Source organism: Canis aureus, chromosome 1, assembly GCF_053574225.1.
Source record: "Canis aureus isolate CA01 chromosome 1, VMU_Caureus_v.1.0, whole genome shotgun sequence".
NCBI classification, from domain to species: Eukaryota; Metazoa; Chordata; class Mammalia; order Carnivora; family Canidae; genus Canis; species Canis aureus.
The window spans coordinates 102,766,366-102,784,552 of NC_135611.1; the positions used below are offsets into that span (position 1 = coordinate 102,766,366).

At 38.9% G+C, this 18,187-nt stretch overlaps 1 protein-coding gene across 1 annotated transcript; it reads right to left on the minus strand.

Annotated features, from left to right (window-relative positions):
- Nucleotides 1-8,927: 8,927 nt before the first annotated feature.
- On the minus strand, nucleotides 8,928-9,065 carry LOC144299913 (thymosin beta-15A-like). The gene has a single exon (XM_077876120.1). It carries the CDS (start codon nucleotides 9,063-9,065, stop codon nucleotides 8,928-8,930), a length of 138 nt encoding a protein of 45 aa, XP_077732246.1.
- Between the last annotated feature and the right edge of the window lie 9,122 nt (nucleotides 9,066-18,187).

The window sequence follows — 18,187 nt, forward strand, 5'->3', positions numbered from 1 at the left end:
AAAGGCTGAAATCTGTCTCTCTCTTTTTTTTTAAAGATTTTATTTGAGAGAGACAGAGCACGAGGGGGGTGAGATGCAGAAAGAGAAGCAGACTCCCTGATGAGCAGAGAGCACCATGTGGGGCTCAATTCTGGGACTCCGGAATCATGACCTGAGCCCAAGGCACATGCCAACTGAACCACCCAGGTGCCCCTAAAGGCTGAAATCTTAACGTGGGCAGAGACTTCCTGAAAGTGAGGGGATCAATTGCATTCAGATTTGGTACAAATCAGATTTTAAGTGTCTGCCCAAATACATGCATGTACACACACTTCTCTACCACCACCAGCAAGTCAGCAGAGATAACCTTTCTGTCACCAATGCAATAATGTTAGATGTTTTAGGGGTTGAATTGTGTACCCCTCACAGGTCATATGTTGAAGTCCTAACTCCCACACCTCAGAATGTGAATTTATTAGGAAATCAGTCCATTGCAGATGCAATTGGTTAAAATGAAGTCACACTGGTGTAGAGTGAGCCATTAATCCAGTAGGTCTAGTGTCCTTACTAAAGAGAAATTTGGACACAGACGTGAGTAGAGAGAAGATGATGGAAAGCCACAGGGAGACTGCCATCTATAACCTGGCTCTACATCAAGAGAGAGCAAGCGTTGGACACTTGGCACTTGAATAAAGCATGCTTAAAAAGAGGGACATTGGGATCCCTGGGTGGCGCAGTGGTTTGGCGCCTGCCTTTGGCCCAGGGCGTGATCCTGGAGACCCGGGATCGAATCCCACATCGGGCTCCCGGTGCATGGAGCCTGTTTCTCCCTCGGCCTATGTCTCTGCCTCTCTCTCTCTCTCTCTCTGTGACTATCATAAATAAATAAAAAATTGAAAAAAAAAAAAAGAGGGACATTTAACGTCATCATCCTTACAATAGTCTTTTAATGTATCAATAGTCTTTTAATGATGTTTAAGGTATCAAATATTCAAAATCCAGGACCATGGAGTAAGGACACAAGGAATTCCTTTTGGTTGGTCAAAAAGAAAAGCAGGACAAAGGAGAAAATGAAGACAAAGTAACACAAGAAATCAACATTTTTTAAAAAGACACAGCAAAGTGTGCTGACTCACTGCTCCAGGCTTTCTGGGTTGGTCCTAATGAAGAGCACCTGAAACTAGGAATTAAAAGGCTTTGGAACCATTTGATTGGCCAATGAATTGCTCCCTTCCCATTGGCTGGAGAGGGCATTTTGAAAAATTTAACATTAATTAACATACAGCGTAATAGTAGTTTCAGAGGTAGAGTTTAGTGATTCATCAGTTGCCAATAACACCCAGTGCTCATTACATCACCCAGTTACCCCTCCCCGACCTCCCCTCCAGCAACCCTATTTTTTTCCTAGAGTTCATGGTCTTTTATGGTTTGTCTCCCTCTCTGATTTCATCTTATTTTCTTTTTCCCTCCTTCCCCTGTGTTCATCCTAACCAAAGAGGTAAAGGATCTGTACTCCAAAAACTATAGAACACTTATGAAAGGAATTGAGGAAGACACAAAGAAATGGAAAAATAGAGGGGATCCCTGGGTGGCTCGGCGGTTTCACGCCTGCCTTTGGCCGAGGGCGCGATCCTGGAGTCCCGGGATCGAGTCCCGCATAGAGTCCCACATCGAGTCCCGCATCGGGCTCCCGGCATGGAGCCTGCTTCTCCCTCTGCCTGTGTCTCTGCCTCTGTGTGTGTGTGTGTGTGTGTGTGTGTGTGTGTGTGTGTGTCTATCATAAATGAATAAAAATAAATCTTTAAAAAAATAATTATAAAAAAAGAAATGGAAAAATAGAGGCTTTATCTAGAAAATAGATAAAACAAATTTCTTTTTTAAAAAAATTCCCACCTTGGGTGCTTGTCTAGCTCTTTGTCCCTGGTGTCCTACGGAGTGGTTCTGATTTTCGATTCCCGGAGCTTCTGACTGTGAGAATGCTCCTCCAGTCTTTCCAAACTGGCTAATTTAGGCAGTGGGGATAATTCTGTAATGTAAATGATCATGAAATTAAACAAGTCATTTTTCCTGCATCCTAAGCTCCTTGGGGAATGTTAATGTAACTTGATTATCTTCCTTGTCACCACTATGTCTCATACACAAGAGGAACCTAATGACTAGTAGCTGATGTGGTTATGTGTATATGGAACAGGTGTTACCTTTTTCAGGTGTAAGGCTGATATTTTATCATTGAACATGGTTTTCACTCTGCCCTGGGGTTCCTTGTACTCATCACAATCATGTTTGAAGTTCATTGGAAACTTTAACAGGCCAAAAACTACCCTTTTCCAAATCACAATTTGGGCTTCTCCCTTCAAGAATCCTATGACTTGGGGATCCCTGGGTGGCTCAGTGGTTTGGCGCCTGCCTTCGGCCCAGGGCATGATCCTGGAGTCCCGGGATCGAGTCCAGTGTCAGGCTCCTTGCATGGAGCCTGCTTCTCCCTCTGCCTGTGTCTCTGCCTCTCTGTCTCTCTCTCTCTTTCTCTCTCATGTCTCTCATGAATGAATAAATAAAATCTTAAAAAAAAGAATCTATTACTTAAGTACTGTTATTTGAGGGTGGGGGCATGAAATATACATATAAAGAGGTGTAGACAGCTCATGGAAAACTTGAGGAATAGCCATATTTAGAACATGAATATCTCTGGTCCAAAACCTTGATTAAGAAATAGACACCATGGGGTACCTGAGTGGCTCAGTCTGTTAAGCATCAGATTCTTGTTTTCAGTTCAGGTCATAATGATCGAGCCCCATGTCTGGCTCTGAGCTCAGCTTGGAGCCTGCTTTAGATTCTCTCTCCCTCTCTCTCCCACTCACTCTCTATCTCTCATAAATTAATAAACAAAATCTTTTTTTAAAAAAAGAAATAGACATTATAAGGACCTTTGTATTTTCTGCCTACCCAGCCTCAATTGCATGCCCTTTCCATCTTCAATAGTTGCCAACTGAAATGAATTTGGTATCAGTTTTTTTTTTCAACCTTCTTTTAATTTTTTTCTCTGATAGATGTTCCCTGAAGAGATACGTGTATTTTTCCCTGCTTTTAAATTGGAGTGCATATATCCTTCTGTGACTTCCTTCTTTCATGTACCATTATGTTCCTGAGTTTTTTTTTATGTTAAATTTATTTTAGTTGTGGTTCATTTATTTTTTTAATTTTTAAAAAATATTTTATTTATTTATTCATGAGAAACACAGAGAGAGAGGCAGAGACATAGGCCAAGGGAGAAGCAGACTCCCTGTGGGGAGCCTGATGTGGGACTCCATCCTAGGACCCCGATTATGACTTGAACTAAGGGCATACACTCAACCACTATGCCATGCAGGCATCCCCACTTATATTTTTAATATATCTGTGGGAGGCAGGCATCCCCACTTATATCTAAGTGTATGAATATATGCAGTTTATCCATTCTATCAGTGATAGTTTTTGTTTCTCAATTGTTGCTAAGAACGATGCTGTTTGAACTTTCTTGAACATATCCCCTAGTTCACATGTGCCAGAATGTTGAATTATTTAAGAGTGGAATTTCTGGGTCATGGAGGATGCACAGATTACTCCCTATGTCTGTTTTCAAATGTTTTTGATCAAATTATATTATTATCAGGCATAGGTGAATATCCCCATGGCTGCACATCACTGCTCACCACCAATGACTCAGTGTTTTAACATACTTGCCAAATATTGGCTGTTTCACTATTGCTTCCCTTTGCCTTTGCAAATTTACCAATGAAGTTCAGCAGTTTTCTCACATTCATGGGCCATTTTTTGCCTGTCTTGTGAAATGCTTTTTGATTGCTTTGCTTATATTTCTATTGGTTATTTTCTGTTTTTATTTGCAGGTAGAAGTGCCTTATGTATTCTCATAATGCTGCCTGGCCAGTAATGTAGTATGCTTATATCTTCTCCCAGTTTGTGGTTTGTATGATTCTTTCTTTACCATAGGGTCATTTGCCGAACAGTTTTTACCTTTGATGAAATAAAACTTACGCGGGTTTACTTTATGATGGGTAAATTTGGAAATTTATTTAAAAATAAATCACTCCCTACCTCAAACCATAGAGGTGTTTTATGTTGTCTTCTTATATATGATAGTTTTGCTTTTCACACAGAAGTGTCCATCCACTTGTAATTGCTTTTCTCCAGGATAGGGAGAAAGGATCTATTTTTTTTTTCAATTTTTATTGAAAAAGTACTAGCTCCATTAAATAGTTTACCTTTTTTACTGCACAGCAATCTGTTATGAAGCAACTTTTTATATTGATTGCCTTTCTTCTGAGCTCTGTCTTTTGTTCCATTGATTTATTTGTCCAGCCATGTGCCAATAAGTCTTAATTACTATAGATTTTATTTATTCCTTATTTAAATTCAATTTAGTAAACATATACTGTATTTTTAGTTTCAGGAATAGAATTTAGTGATTCATCATTTGCATATAATACCTAGTGCTCATTCTATCACACGTCCTCCTTAATGCCCATCACCCAGTCACCCCATTCCCCATCCCCTCCAGCAACCCTCAGTTTGTTTCCTAGAGTTCAGTGTCTCTTACATTTTGCCTCCCACGGATAAATGAATAAAGAAGATGTGGTGTATATAAACAACAGAATATTAGTCATCAAAAAGAATGAAATCTTGCCATTTGGAATGATGTGAATGGAACTAAAGAGTATTATACTGAGCAAAATAAGTCAGAGGAAGACAAATACCATATGATTTCACTCTTGTGAAATTTAAGAAACAACAGATGAACATAGAGGAAGAGGAGGATAAGTGCTATAGCTTTTACATGAAATCTTTGTAATGTAAGTGCAATTCAATCAACATCCCCTCCCCAAACTTTGCTATGCTGTGGGAGTAGCTTGGTTTACACTAACCCCCTCTGTTTCCACATACACTTTAGAATTATATTTTGAAATAAAAATTTTGTTAGGATTTTATTAATGATGTACTGAATATAAAGATCTATATGGAGAGTATTAATACCTTTATAATAATGATCATTCCTAAATAAGAACTTAACATAATTCTTCATTTCTTATATTTTTATGTCTATCAATAAAAATTCATACTTTGTCCAATAAGGCATATAATCTTTTATTAGACTTTCTGTCATCATTTTTCTATTAAAAGGTTTTGGCTGCCTTTTTGGAACACTCTTGGAATGGGTTAAGGAAATTCCTTTCTTTCCTAATTCACAGAGATACATCTAAGAGCATGAATAGACATGGAATCTCCTAGATTTATCTTTTTTGCATCCTTTAAGATGATCATATTTTTCCCCTGTAATCTGTGAAATATAAAAAGTTACATTTACCAGTCACACCCAGAGCATACTGCCTGCTGATGAAAGCAGGGTGCCTGCAAGTGGGAGCAGATCATCATTGAGCATGAGATGTCAGGTGATTCCAGCTGTAAAACAAATCTGGGGCCCTCAGGGGTTTAGGATCTTGGCAGTGCCTCCATGAATCTTATCACCTGGTAAACATGCCCACGATCACATCATCCCACAATCACTTATATTGGAAAGGTCCTTGCCAGATCCTGATGTAGACTGCATGGAGTGTTTACCTTATATAGTTCATGGTATGTACGGTTATCTGAAGTTACGATTTGGCATTGCCCCAATCAATTACTGGGGGAGTGGGGTGCGGTTCTTGGCCAGATGCTCCAAGAGCTCCAATATCACAAGTTGGGTCTGGACCATCTCATAATCAGACCTGAGAAGAAAGGTCTACATGGAGAAAAACACTTGAGGCACAAAAGCCCAAGTGAAGCAGTGTTTCCCTTCCATTATGGAAGTCAATAAAAAGGTAGGAATTAACCAGCCTCTCCTTGGTGAGCATAGATTTTCTCTTCCCACTTCCTGGTTTGCTTGGTTTAGGAACTGGCCCAGGAGACTTGGTATCAGGGTTGGTAAGTTAACATTCTTGCCAGTTTGCTTCTTTTGATTTTGAAATCCTGTTATTTATGTTGTTACTGAAATTCTCCAATTTTCATAATTTTTTCATGTTTTTCTTAACCAGAAACTCTCTTTGTGGCCTTACCACAGACACCATCCTTCTATTTGGTGTGTGCAATGTTAGATAAGATGCTTTAAGGGTGAGATACAGCTTTTATACTTCTAGGGATGCTCAATGGTGTTCTAAGGCACTGGCTCCCAATTTTGGCTGCGTGTTAAAGTCATTTGGGGGAATGATAAGAAAACATGAATTCCTGGATCCAGTTTCCAAAGTTTCTTGTTTGAGAGGTATGGATTTTTCTGGGCATGGGCTGTAAAAAATAAAACCCAGAAATAGCAAAATTAAAATCACCAGATCAGTAAAATAGTATTTAGTAAGAGCTTATTGTGCATTTAAGAATGGTTTGTGAACTAATATGAAGCTCACAGGCATGACATTACAGAACAGCTTATAAAATGAAAACAAGGAGGTTGTTTACCTTTACAGCGTTGGTCATTATGGAGGGGGTTTGCAGATGGCAGGTGATTGTTTCAAAGTGATTATCTTACACATTTTTAGGAAGACAAATGAAGTTTCTTTTCTAACTTTCATTTTTTATTGATGTATAATTAACATACAATGTTATATTAGTTTCAGATGTACAATATTCAACAATTCTGTACATCACTCAGTACTCATCATAAGTGTAGTCACCATATGTGTTTCTTTTATGGTTATCAGGTATTTATCAGAAGTAAGTTTCACTTATGCTCATGAAATAAGATAGATTTAGTTTTGCTCATGTGTTTTTTTTTAAGATTTTATTTATTTATTTATTCATGAGAGATACACAGAGAGAGAGGCAGAGACACAGAGGGAGAAGCAGGCTCCATGCAGGGAGCCTGATGTGAGACAGGATCCCAGGACTCCAGGATCATGCCCTAGGCCAAAGGCAGGCACTAAACCGCTGAGCCACCCAGGGATCCCAGATCATGTGGTCTAAATGTTTTCTTTTGTTCAGGGAATTTTCTTTTAAAAAAATTGTATTTTTATTTTAAAGGTTTTTAATTCTGGTTAACATAGTGTAAATTAGTTTCAGATGTACAACGTAGTCATTTAACACTTCCGTATATTATCCTGTGCTCCTCGCAAGTGCCCTCCTTAACCCGCTCACCTATATCACTCATCTCCCCATCTGGTAACCATCAGTCCTCTATCATTAAGAGTCTGTTTCTTAGTTTGCCTTTCTCTTTTTTTACCCCTTGGTTCATCTGTTTTGTTTTTTAAATTCCACATGAGTGAGATCATATGGCATTTGTTTTGCTCTGACTTATTTCACCTAGCATTATATGCTCTAGTTCCACCCATTCACATCCTTGGAAATGGCCAGATTTCATTCTTTTTGTTTTTTTTGTTTTGTTTTGTTTTGTTTTTATTTCATTCTTTTTGATGGCTGAATAATACTCCAGAGTGTGTGTGTGTGTGTGTGTGTGTGTATGGGCACGTGCGCACGCGCACCATATCTTTATCCATTCATCAGTTAATGGACATTTGGGCTCTTTCCATAGTTTGGCTATTGCAGATAATGCTGCTATAAATATCAGTGTACATGTACCCCTTTGAATCTGTAGTTTTGTATTCTTTGGGTAAATACCTAGTCGTGCAATTGCTGGATCATAGGGTAGCTCTATTTTTAACTTTCTGAGGAACCTCCATACTGTTTTCAGAGTGAGATGCACCAGTTTGTGTTCCCACCAACAGTGTAAGGGGATTCCTGTTTCTCTATAGTATCACTGACACCTGTTGTTCCTTGTGTTGAATTTGCCCAGGGAATTTCTAAGTCTGGCCTCAATTTTGTATTTAACTTGAACAGGATTTTTAAGAACTCAAGTGATTTCTCTTGGCAACAATGTTTGAGAAAGTCTGGTCAGAACAGCTCAGAGTGTCCAGCTGGCTGGTCCTCAGTTATTCAGCCACATGACTCAGGATACTTCTGCACTGATTTTCCTTGTTGAAATCTTGTGTGGGCTTTGCATCCTATTTCAACTTTTAAGATGAATCTGAGTCCCAAGGAAGAAGTTCAAAGAGGATGGTGTAAAAATAGAAGCCAAAGGAGGGAAGTAACTTGGGATTTAGGGGGAGGGATGGACTTCATTGAACTTAACTTTCATCATTGCATAATAAACTGATATTCACTGAAAACCACCCTGGAACCAAGATTCAAAAGCACTTATCTGTCCTGTACAAACAGCCAGCATTGAACAGATTAACTTCCTTCTAGTGATGTGTTTATCTAAGGAAGTGGAGAGATTTTAAACACACTAGTCTCTTAGGCAACTTCATTTTTTTAAAGATTTTATTTATTTTTTCATGAGAGACACAAGAGGAAGGAGAAGCAGGCTCCATGCTGGGAGCCCGACACGGAACTCGATCCCGGGACTCCAGGATCGCACCCTGGGCCAAAGGCAGGCGCCAAACCGCTGAGCCACCCAGGGATCCCAAGGCAACTTCAATTTTCCTAAAACTTGCCATAGGAGCTATTGTTCTTTGTTTGGGGTTTTTCTTTTACTGCCTTTATTATTTTATTGCTACATTTGAAATGAAAATAAACTGTGAGAAGTTGCAAATGCATGCCACTTCATGAAGGTTATGGAGCAATGGAGGCACCCATTGTAGAAAGTTAAAAGTAACATCCTTTAGGAGGTGAAAGGACTTCATACAGTAAGGTCATCAATGACAGGATTATTGACAACGTTTGCCACCTGGAATTTATGCATTAATGGAAAGTTTAAAAATGAACATAAGGGAACATAGGCTACTCCTGACCTCTTAGCCAGGGAGCATGGGTATGAAGACATCAGAAGATGCCTAAAATTTCTACAAGCACATAGGTTTAGACAAGAAAAAGCCCAAACCGAGACACTCAGGAAATGTTGAAATCTGCTCTTGGGAGGAGATTCCCATTTACAAAATTTGAACACTGTTTTTCTCCTGCTGGATGGTTTCCTTTGAGAGAAGAGTATTCTTTTCCTTAGTATTAGTTTTCTTCAGTTTTGACCTGTCAAACTTCTCCACTTCAGACAAGTCTGACTTATCACTCATCTTGACTAAAAGAAAGACTGATGGCTTGAAGACAGATGAAAGCTGAACCTCAGACCGACGGCGCTCTACTCACAGGACGAGGTTCTGTTAAGTGTTCTTTGAAAGCCTGAATTTAATTGAATTTCTAATATGCAGCATTGTTACAATAGATCTATTTAATCATGCTCTTCTGTCAGTTTTCAGTTTCTGACTTTATACTATTCCATAGGACAACTCAGTACTATATTACACAAGCTTTACACCTAGAGGATGCTGCCTGTATTCTCCTCTAGGATTTTGATGGATTTGTCTCATATTTAGGTGGTCCCTCCATTTTGAGTTTATCTTTGTGTATGGTGTAAGAGAATGATCGAGTTTCATTCTTCTATATGTGGCTGTCCAATTTTCCCCAGCACCATTTATTGAAGAGGTGGTCTTTTTTTTCCATTGGATATTCTTTCCTGCTTTGTCAAAGATGAGTTGCCCATAGAATTGAGGGCCCATTTCGGGGTTCTCTATTGTGTTCCATTGATTTATGTGTCTGTTCGGGGGCCAGTACCCTGCTGTTTAGGATTATTTGTTCTAGCTCTGTGAAAAGTGTCGATGGTATTTTGATAGGGATTGTTTTGAATGTATAGATTGCTCTGGGTAGACATTTTAACAATATTTATTCTTCCAATTCATAAGTATGGAATATTTTTCCATCTCTTTGTGTCTTCCTCAATTTTTTACATAAGTGTTCTGTAGTAATTAGAGTACAGATCACTTACCTCTTTGGTTTGGTTTATTCTTAGGTATCTTATGATTTTTGGTACAATTGTAAATGGGAGCAATTCTTTAATTTATCTTTCTTCTGTCTCATTGGTAGTATGTAGAAATGCAACTAATTTCTGTGCATTGATTTTTATATCCTGACACATTGCTGTATGAGTTGTAGTGATTTGGGGTGAAGTCTTGGGTTTTCCACATAAAGTATCATGTCATTTGTGTAGAGTGAGAATTTGACTACTTCTCTGCCAATTTATATTTCTTTTTGTTGTCTGATTGCTGAGGTTAGAGGTGCCAGTACTATGTTGCACAATGGTGGTGAGAGTGGACATCCTGTTGTGTTCTTTATTTATTTATTTATATGTATTTTTATATACATATATTTATTTGAGCTTATGCTGTACTTGAGGAAAGACAGTAAGCAAAACAGGCATATAAACATATATAGTTAGATGGTGAAATATGCTATCAAGAAAGAGGAGGTCAGGAGAATGGGGAATACTATGCCATTCTTGGAGGTAAAAGCATTACTATTTTTTTTTATTGAAGTTCAATTTGCCAACATATAGTATAACACCCAGTGCGCATCCCATCAAATGCCCTCCTCAGTGCCTATCACCCAGTTACCCCATCCCCCTGCCCATTCTCCTTCCACTACCCTTTGTTCATTTCCCAGAGTTAGGAGTCTCTCATGGTTTGTCACACTCTCTAATTCTTCCCACTTACTTTCCCTCCTTTCCCTTATAATCTTTTTCACTGTTTCTTATATTCCCCATATGAATGAAACCATATGATGATTGTCCTTCTCCAATTAACTTGCTTCACTCAGCATAATACCTTCCAGTGCCATCCACACTGAAGCAAATGGTGGGTGATGTGGCCAAGCAGTCTATATATTAGAATTACATTCTATTTCTTCTGGTTTTCTGCTATATCCTAGGAACCTAGCACAATGTATAAATATAGTAGATGGCATTTGTTAGTTGAATGTATGATGGTCAGTAATGTCCTCACTAAAGAAGTGAACTTTGACAGGCTAAATGAAGGGAGACAGCTAACTATGCAGATACCTAGGGGAAACATGTTAAGCAGAGATGAAGGCAAGAGCAGAAGTGATAAAGCAGGAATGTGCTTGGAGGATTTGAGGAAGAGTGAAGAGACTAGGTAGTATGGTATAGAGTGAGTCACAAGTAGAAAGTTAGACAAAGTCAGGTAGTCAAAAGCCAGATCATGCAGGACATCACAGGCTATAGGGAAAAAATCAGGGATCCCTGGGTGGCGCAGCGGTTTAGCGCCTGCCTTTGGCCCAGGGTGCGATCCTGGAGACCCAGGATTGAATCCCACATTGGGCTCCCGGTGCATGGAGCCTGCTTCTCCCTCTGCCTATGTCTCTGCCTCTCTCTCTCTCTCTGTGACTATCATAAATAAATAAAAATTAAAAAAAATAAAGAACATAGTTGTAAGTTTTTTAGAACTCACTAGGTTTCAACACAAAGCTGGAACTAAAACAACCCTTTATAGTCTTTATCTTTCACATATTTTTTTCTGTAGACATATTCATTGTAATACTAACCCCTCTGTTAGTATTACATAAAAGTCCATTACATAATTGTCTTTAAAATCTCAAGTTGTTTGAGGATATATCTGGCCCCAGAGGAATCCAGTAAGTGATTGCCAGCATGAGCTAAATTTATATTACAGAAGAAGGCATCGTGAAAAAAAGGGACAGGAAATCATTGGCTTATTTTTAACTTCTTGAGGAACCTCCATACTATTTTCCAGAGTGGCTGTACCAGTTTGCATTCCTACCAACAGTATAAGAGGGTCCCCCTATCCCCCACAACATTGGCAACATCTGCTGGTTCCTGTGTTGTTAATTCTAGCCATTCTGACTGGTGGGAAGTGATATCTCATTGTAGTTTGGATTTATATTTTTTCCTTGATGATCAGTGATGTTGAGCATCTTGTGTCTGTAGCCATCTGTGTGTCTTCATTGGAAAATATCTATTCTGTGCATTCACTAACTGTATTATTTGTTTTTGGAGTGTTGAGTTTTATAAGTTCTTTTCATATTTTGAATATCAACCCTTTATCAAATAGGTCATTTGCAAATATCTTCTCCCATTCTATACGTTGCCTTTTAGTTTCGTGGATTGTTTCCTTCACTGTGCAGAAGTATTTTATTTATATAAATAATGGAATATTATTTAGCCACAAAAATAAAATCTTTCCATTTGCTGGGGCACCTGGGTGGCTCAGTGGTTGAGCATCTGCCTTCAACTCGGGTCATGATCCTGGGGTCCTGAGATCAAGCCCCACATCAGGCTCTCCACAGGGAGCCTGCTTCTCCCTCTGCCTACGTCTCTGCCTCTCTGTGTCTCTCATGAATAAATAAAATCTTTTCTAAAAATTTTGCCATTTGCAATGACATGGATCAAGCTGGAAATAATTATGCTAAGTGAGATAAGTCAGAGAAAGACAGATACCATATAATTTCACTCATATGTGGAATTTAAGAAACAAAACAAAGGAATATAGAAGGGGGCAACAGGGAAAACCAAGAAATAGACTCTTAACTATAGAGAAAAAACTGAGAGTTATTGGAGGTGGATGGGGGGATGGGTTAAAAGCTGACGAGGATGAAGGAGGGCATTTATTGTGATGAATACTGGGTGTTATATGTAAGTGATGAATCACTAAATTCTACTCCTGAAACCAACTGTACTTTAACTAGAATTTGAATAAAAATTTGGTGGAAGAAAAAAAATATCATTACAATTCTAAAAAAAGGAGGGGGAGGGAGAAAAACAGGAGCACCTTAATGGCTCAGTTGGTTAAGTGTTTGCCTTCTGCTCAGGTCGTGATGTCCAGGTCCTGGGGTGGAGCCTTGTCGGGCTCCCTGCTCAGTATGGAGTCTGCTTCTCCCTCTGCCCCTCCTCTCCACTTATGTTCTCTCTCTTTCTCTCTCAAATAAAATCTTCATTTTTTTAAGATTTTTAAATTTATTCATGAAAGACACAGAGAGAGAGAGAGAGAGGCAGAGACACAGGCAGAGAGAGAAGCAGGCTCCACGCAGGAAGCCTAATGTGGGACCCAATCCCACGACGCCAGGATCATGCCCTGAGCCAAAGGCAGACACTCAACCACTGAGCCACCCAGGCATCCCTCAAATAAAATCTTTAAAAAAAGAAATCATGTACCAACATTATAGCCTAGGGCTTGGCAAAGTTTTTCTGTATAAGATGAGATAGTCAATATTTTAGGTTTTGTGGACTATACAATCTTGTAGAGTCTCTGTAGTAACTAGTAACTAGTCTTGTATATAGTCTCTGTAGTAACTAGTCAACTCTGTTGTAGCAAGAAAACAGACATAAGTCATATGTAAATGAGCAGGTGTGGCTATGTGCCAGTGAAACTGAGTATTAGTATTTGAATTTCATCTAACTTCCACATGTCATGAAACACTATTTCTCTTTATTTTTTTCAACCATCTGAAAGTATAAAGTCTCTTAGCTCATAGCTGTAGGAAAAATAGGTATATAGCTGGATTTGGTCCTCTAGTTGTATTTTGCCAACCCCTGCTCTAGCATGTTTTTTTCCCCCATGTGTGAACACAGATCCAGTGTGGTTCTTTCCAACTTAGAAAAAAAAAAAACAGAAGCTAGAAATCCAGATTAGAAATGTGTAAACTTTCCAATACTGGCAACAGAGCTTTAAAAAAAACCGTGGATGCCACAAAATGGGTCCATAAATCCAGAACCAAAAGGCATCAGAATGCTTTTGTTGTTACCTTTATTCTAGTTTCAAAATTTTCAAGTTTCTACATAGTAGAAAAGCAAAAGCAAAGCAACTCCTTTAGAATGACATAATTTTAAAACTGAAATTTTTAGGATTAAATTTAACCAAACAATGAGAAAACCAAGTTGTAGAAGTAATTTCTACTGAGGTGATGTATCCTGTTGACTTGCATACATTGAACCATCCTTGCTATCAGGTTCTCCAGTTAGTGGAAATGGAAGTTTGATTTTTCTCATGCTGTTCCATGTTCTCTTTTTTTAAAAATAATAAATTTATTTTTTATTGGTGTTCAATTTGCCAACATACAGAATAACACCCAGTGCTCATCCCGTCAAGTGCCCCCCTCAGTGCCCATCACCCATTCACCCCCACGCCCCACCCTCCTCCCCTTCCACCACCCCTCGTTCGTTTCCCAGAGTTAGGAGTCTTCAAGTTCTGTCTCCCTTTCTGATATTTCCTACCCATTTCTTGTTCTCTATTCCATATTTCATTCCCTGCACTATTTCAGGTACTGTTTATTTCCTCTTTCCAATAAGGAGGCCATGGATGGAGACTTTGGACTGCAGCAGGCAGCCTAGATATGTGTAGAATTTGGATGGGAGTCATGTATGATCCTCTTTCAGGCAGTTAGACTATGGTGTTGACTCTTTTCTGTGTAAATCCATGAAGATTACTCTTCTGTGGTCTCACTAAAACTTGTCGGAGCTCCACTGGGGGAGCTCTTATGCTCAGCAAAACCCTAAAACATCTGGATCTGAGTGTGAATTACCCACAAAATGATGGAGCATTGGTTTTAACCATGCCCTTGATGTTTCCAGCCTGTAAATTGCAGGAACTAGAGTAAGTCTTGTCAGGGCTTTCTTGGGTGATCAAGTCTTATAGAGTAAGGATTTAGATGGTGCAGTTGATGACAGAAATAAAGACTTTAATAATGATGTCATTGGTGGCTGTGATGTGCAAGGGGTATGAGAACATGTGCTCTCAACAATAGGTAGTATACAATCAGGGTAAGATTTCTTGGGAAAATCTTTTAGCTGAGAAGCTGAGTTTACAAGATCTCTCATCTTTGGTATTACAGAGAGGTGTGCCTGGGCCAGGCCCATCTGGAATACCATAAAAAAATGCTGCAGCAGAAAGGACCCAGAGATTCTTCCCTGACCTGGATTACATATTTGTGAGGAAGAGGAAAATCTTTTGGGGTAGGCAATAGTGGGGGCATCTGTGTTGAGAAATAGCCCTACTGGAAAAGGTGTGTGTTGGGATCAGAGATAGAGGAGGTAGCCATATCTAAGCCACTGTTTTGGGCCAAAGATGCTATGCTTTTCCATGGAGCTACCTCAGTTGTAAGGGGATGGCCTTTGACCAAAACTTAGGTGATGAAATAGACAATAGATGATAACCTTCTATAGCTTTCTGAGTGTCTTTTTATTGATGCCAAGTAACCCACCTATTTCAGATTCTTCCTGGATGCTGAACTGTCCCTGGTCTGAAAAAGAATTAACCTTTTTATTCTTTGAAAGTGTTCCACTTTCAAATGTTTGGGGGGCTCATAAATAGGATAAATCTAGAACATGAGTGTCTCCTCTTCATAAAATAGCAATACTATAGCCTGCAAGCTCCTGAATTGAAATGCTTAGTAGGCTTGAATAAAAAAATAATCAACATTATGGTATATAACTGTTTATCTCAAACTTCTTTCCACCTCACAGTTATAATTTACATTCATGGTTCTATTGACTTCACTTTTTTGGGAATAAACAAGTAAAGGAAAACAAAATTCTGGGGAGAATCTTTCCTTTTAGAATCTTGTTTCCTCTAAGAAACTGCCCCTGGTAAAATAACATTTTTTCCTTGACCCTTATTTTGTGCTACATGGTTTGAGATAAATGAACTCAATGCTATAGCCTAGGGGTCCAGAAAAATTATTCTGTAGAGGGTTATAGAGTAAATATTTGGGGCTTGGTTTGTCTATTTGGTTTCTGTTGTAACTAATCACCCCAGCTGTTGTACTTTGAGGGCAGCCATACATACATATAAATGAATGTGTGTGATTTTGTTCCAATAAAACTTTATTTACAAGAGGAAGAAGTTGGTTGGACTTGACTGACATGCTATAGTTCGCTGTTGTCTGCTATAGATTCCAAACACTTATCTGTCCTCCTTCAAAAATCACTCACTATAAATTTCCATTTCCTCTCTTGATACCCCAACCTGTGTTAGGCCTCTTCTCTGAGTTCTTGTAGGGCATATAAAATGCTGCATTGTTTATCACACTTTTACTCTAAGTTTGAAAGCACGGATGTGTTTTGTCATTATTCTAAAATTATCGGGAAGGAAAACAGGCATTCAGATCCAGGAAATAGAGAGATCCCCCCCTAAAATCAATAAAAACCGTTCAACACCTCGACATTTAAGAGTGAAGCTTGCAAATACCAAAGATAAAGAGAAGATCCTTAAAGCAGCAAGAGACAAGAAATCCCTGACTTTTATGGGGAGGAGTATTAGGGTAACAGCAGACCTCTCCACAGAGACCTGGCAGGCCAGAAAGGGCTGGCAAGATATATTCAGGGTCCTAAATGAGAAGAACATGCAACCAAGAATACTTTATCCAGCAAGGCTCTCATTCAAAATGGAAGGACAGATAAAGAGCTTCCAAGACAGGCAGCAACTAAAAGAATATGTGACCTCCAAACCAGCTCTGCAAGAAATTTTAAGGGGGACTCTTAAAATTCCCCTTTAAGAAGAAGTTCAGTGGAACAATCCACAAAAACAAGGACTGAATAGTTATCATGATGACACTAAATTCATATCTCTCAATAGTAACTCTGAATGTGAACGGGCTTAATGACCCCATCAAAAGGCGCAGGGTTTCAGACTGGATAAAAAGCAGGACCCATCTATTTGCTGTCTACAAGAGACTCATTTTAGACAGAAGGACACCTACAGCCTGAAAATAAAAGGTTGGAGAACCATTTACCATTCGAATGGTCCTCAAAAGAAAGCAGGAGTAGCCATCCTTATATCAGATAAACTAAAATTTACCCCAAAGGCTGTAGTGAGAGATGAAGAGGGACACTATATCATATTTAAAGGATCTATTCAACAAGAGGACTTAACAATCCTCAATATATATGCCCTGAATGTGGGAGCTGCCAAATATATAAATCAATTATTAACCAAAGTGAAGAAATACTTAGATAATAATACACTTATACTTGGTGACTTCAATCTAGCTCTTTCTATACTCGATAGTTCTAAGCACAACATCTCCAAAGAAACGAGAGCTTTAAATGATACACTGGACCAGATGGATTTCACAGATATCTACAGAACTTTACATCCAAACTCAACTGAATACACATTCTTCTCAAGTGCACATGGAACTTTCTCCAGAATAGACCACATATTGGGTCACAAATCGGGTCTGAACCGATACCAAAAGATTGGGATCGTCCCCTGCATATTCTCAGACCATAATGCCTTGAAATTAGAACTAAATCACAACAAGAAGTTTGGAAGGACCTCAAACACGTGGAGGTGAAGGACCATCCCGCTAACAGATGAAAGGGTCAACCAGGAAATTAAGGAAGAATTAAAAACATTCATGGAAACTAATGAGAATGAAGATACAACCATCCAAAATCTTTGGGATGCAGCAAAAGCAGTCCTAAGGGGGAAATACATCACAATACAAGCATCCATTCAAAAACTGGAAAGAACTCAAATACAAAAGCTAACCTTACACATAAAGGAGCTAGAGAAAAAACAGCAAATAGATCCTACACCCAAGAGAAGAAGGTAGTTAATAAAGATTCGAGCAGAACTCAACGAAATCGAGACCAGAAGAACTGTGGAACAGATCAACAGAACCAGGAGTTGGTTCTTTGAAAGAATTAATAAAATAGATAAACCATTAGCCAGCCTTATTAAAAAGAAGAGAGAGAAGACTCAAATTAATAAAATCATGAATGAGAAAGGAGAGATCACTACCAACACCAAGGAAATACAAACGATTTTAAAAACATATTATGAACAGCTATACGCCAATAAATTAGGCAATCTAGGAGAAATGGACGCATTCCTGGAAAGCCACAAACTACCAAAACTGGAACAGGAAGAAATAGAAAACATGAACAGGCCAATCACCAGGGAGGAAATTGAAGCAGTCATCAAAAACCTCCCAAGACACAAGAGTCCAGGGCCAGATGGCTTCCCAGGGGAATTCTATCAAACATTTAAAGAAGAAACCATACCTATTCTCCTAAAGCTGTTTGGAAAGATAGAAAGAGATGGAGTACTTCCAAATTCGTTCTATGAGGCCAGCATCACCTTAATTCCAAAACCAGACAAAGACCCCACCAAAAAGGAGAATTACAGACCAATATCCCTGATGAACATGGATGCAAAAATTCTCAACAAGATACTGGCCAATAGGATCCAACAGTACATTAAGAAAATTATTCACCATGACCAAGTAGGATTTATCCCCAGGACACAAGGCTGGTTCAACACCCGTAAAACAATCAATGTGATTCATCATATCAACAAGAGAAAAAACAGGAACCATACGATCCTCT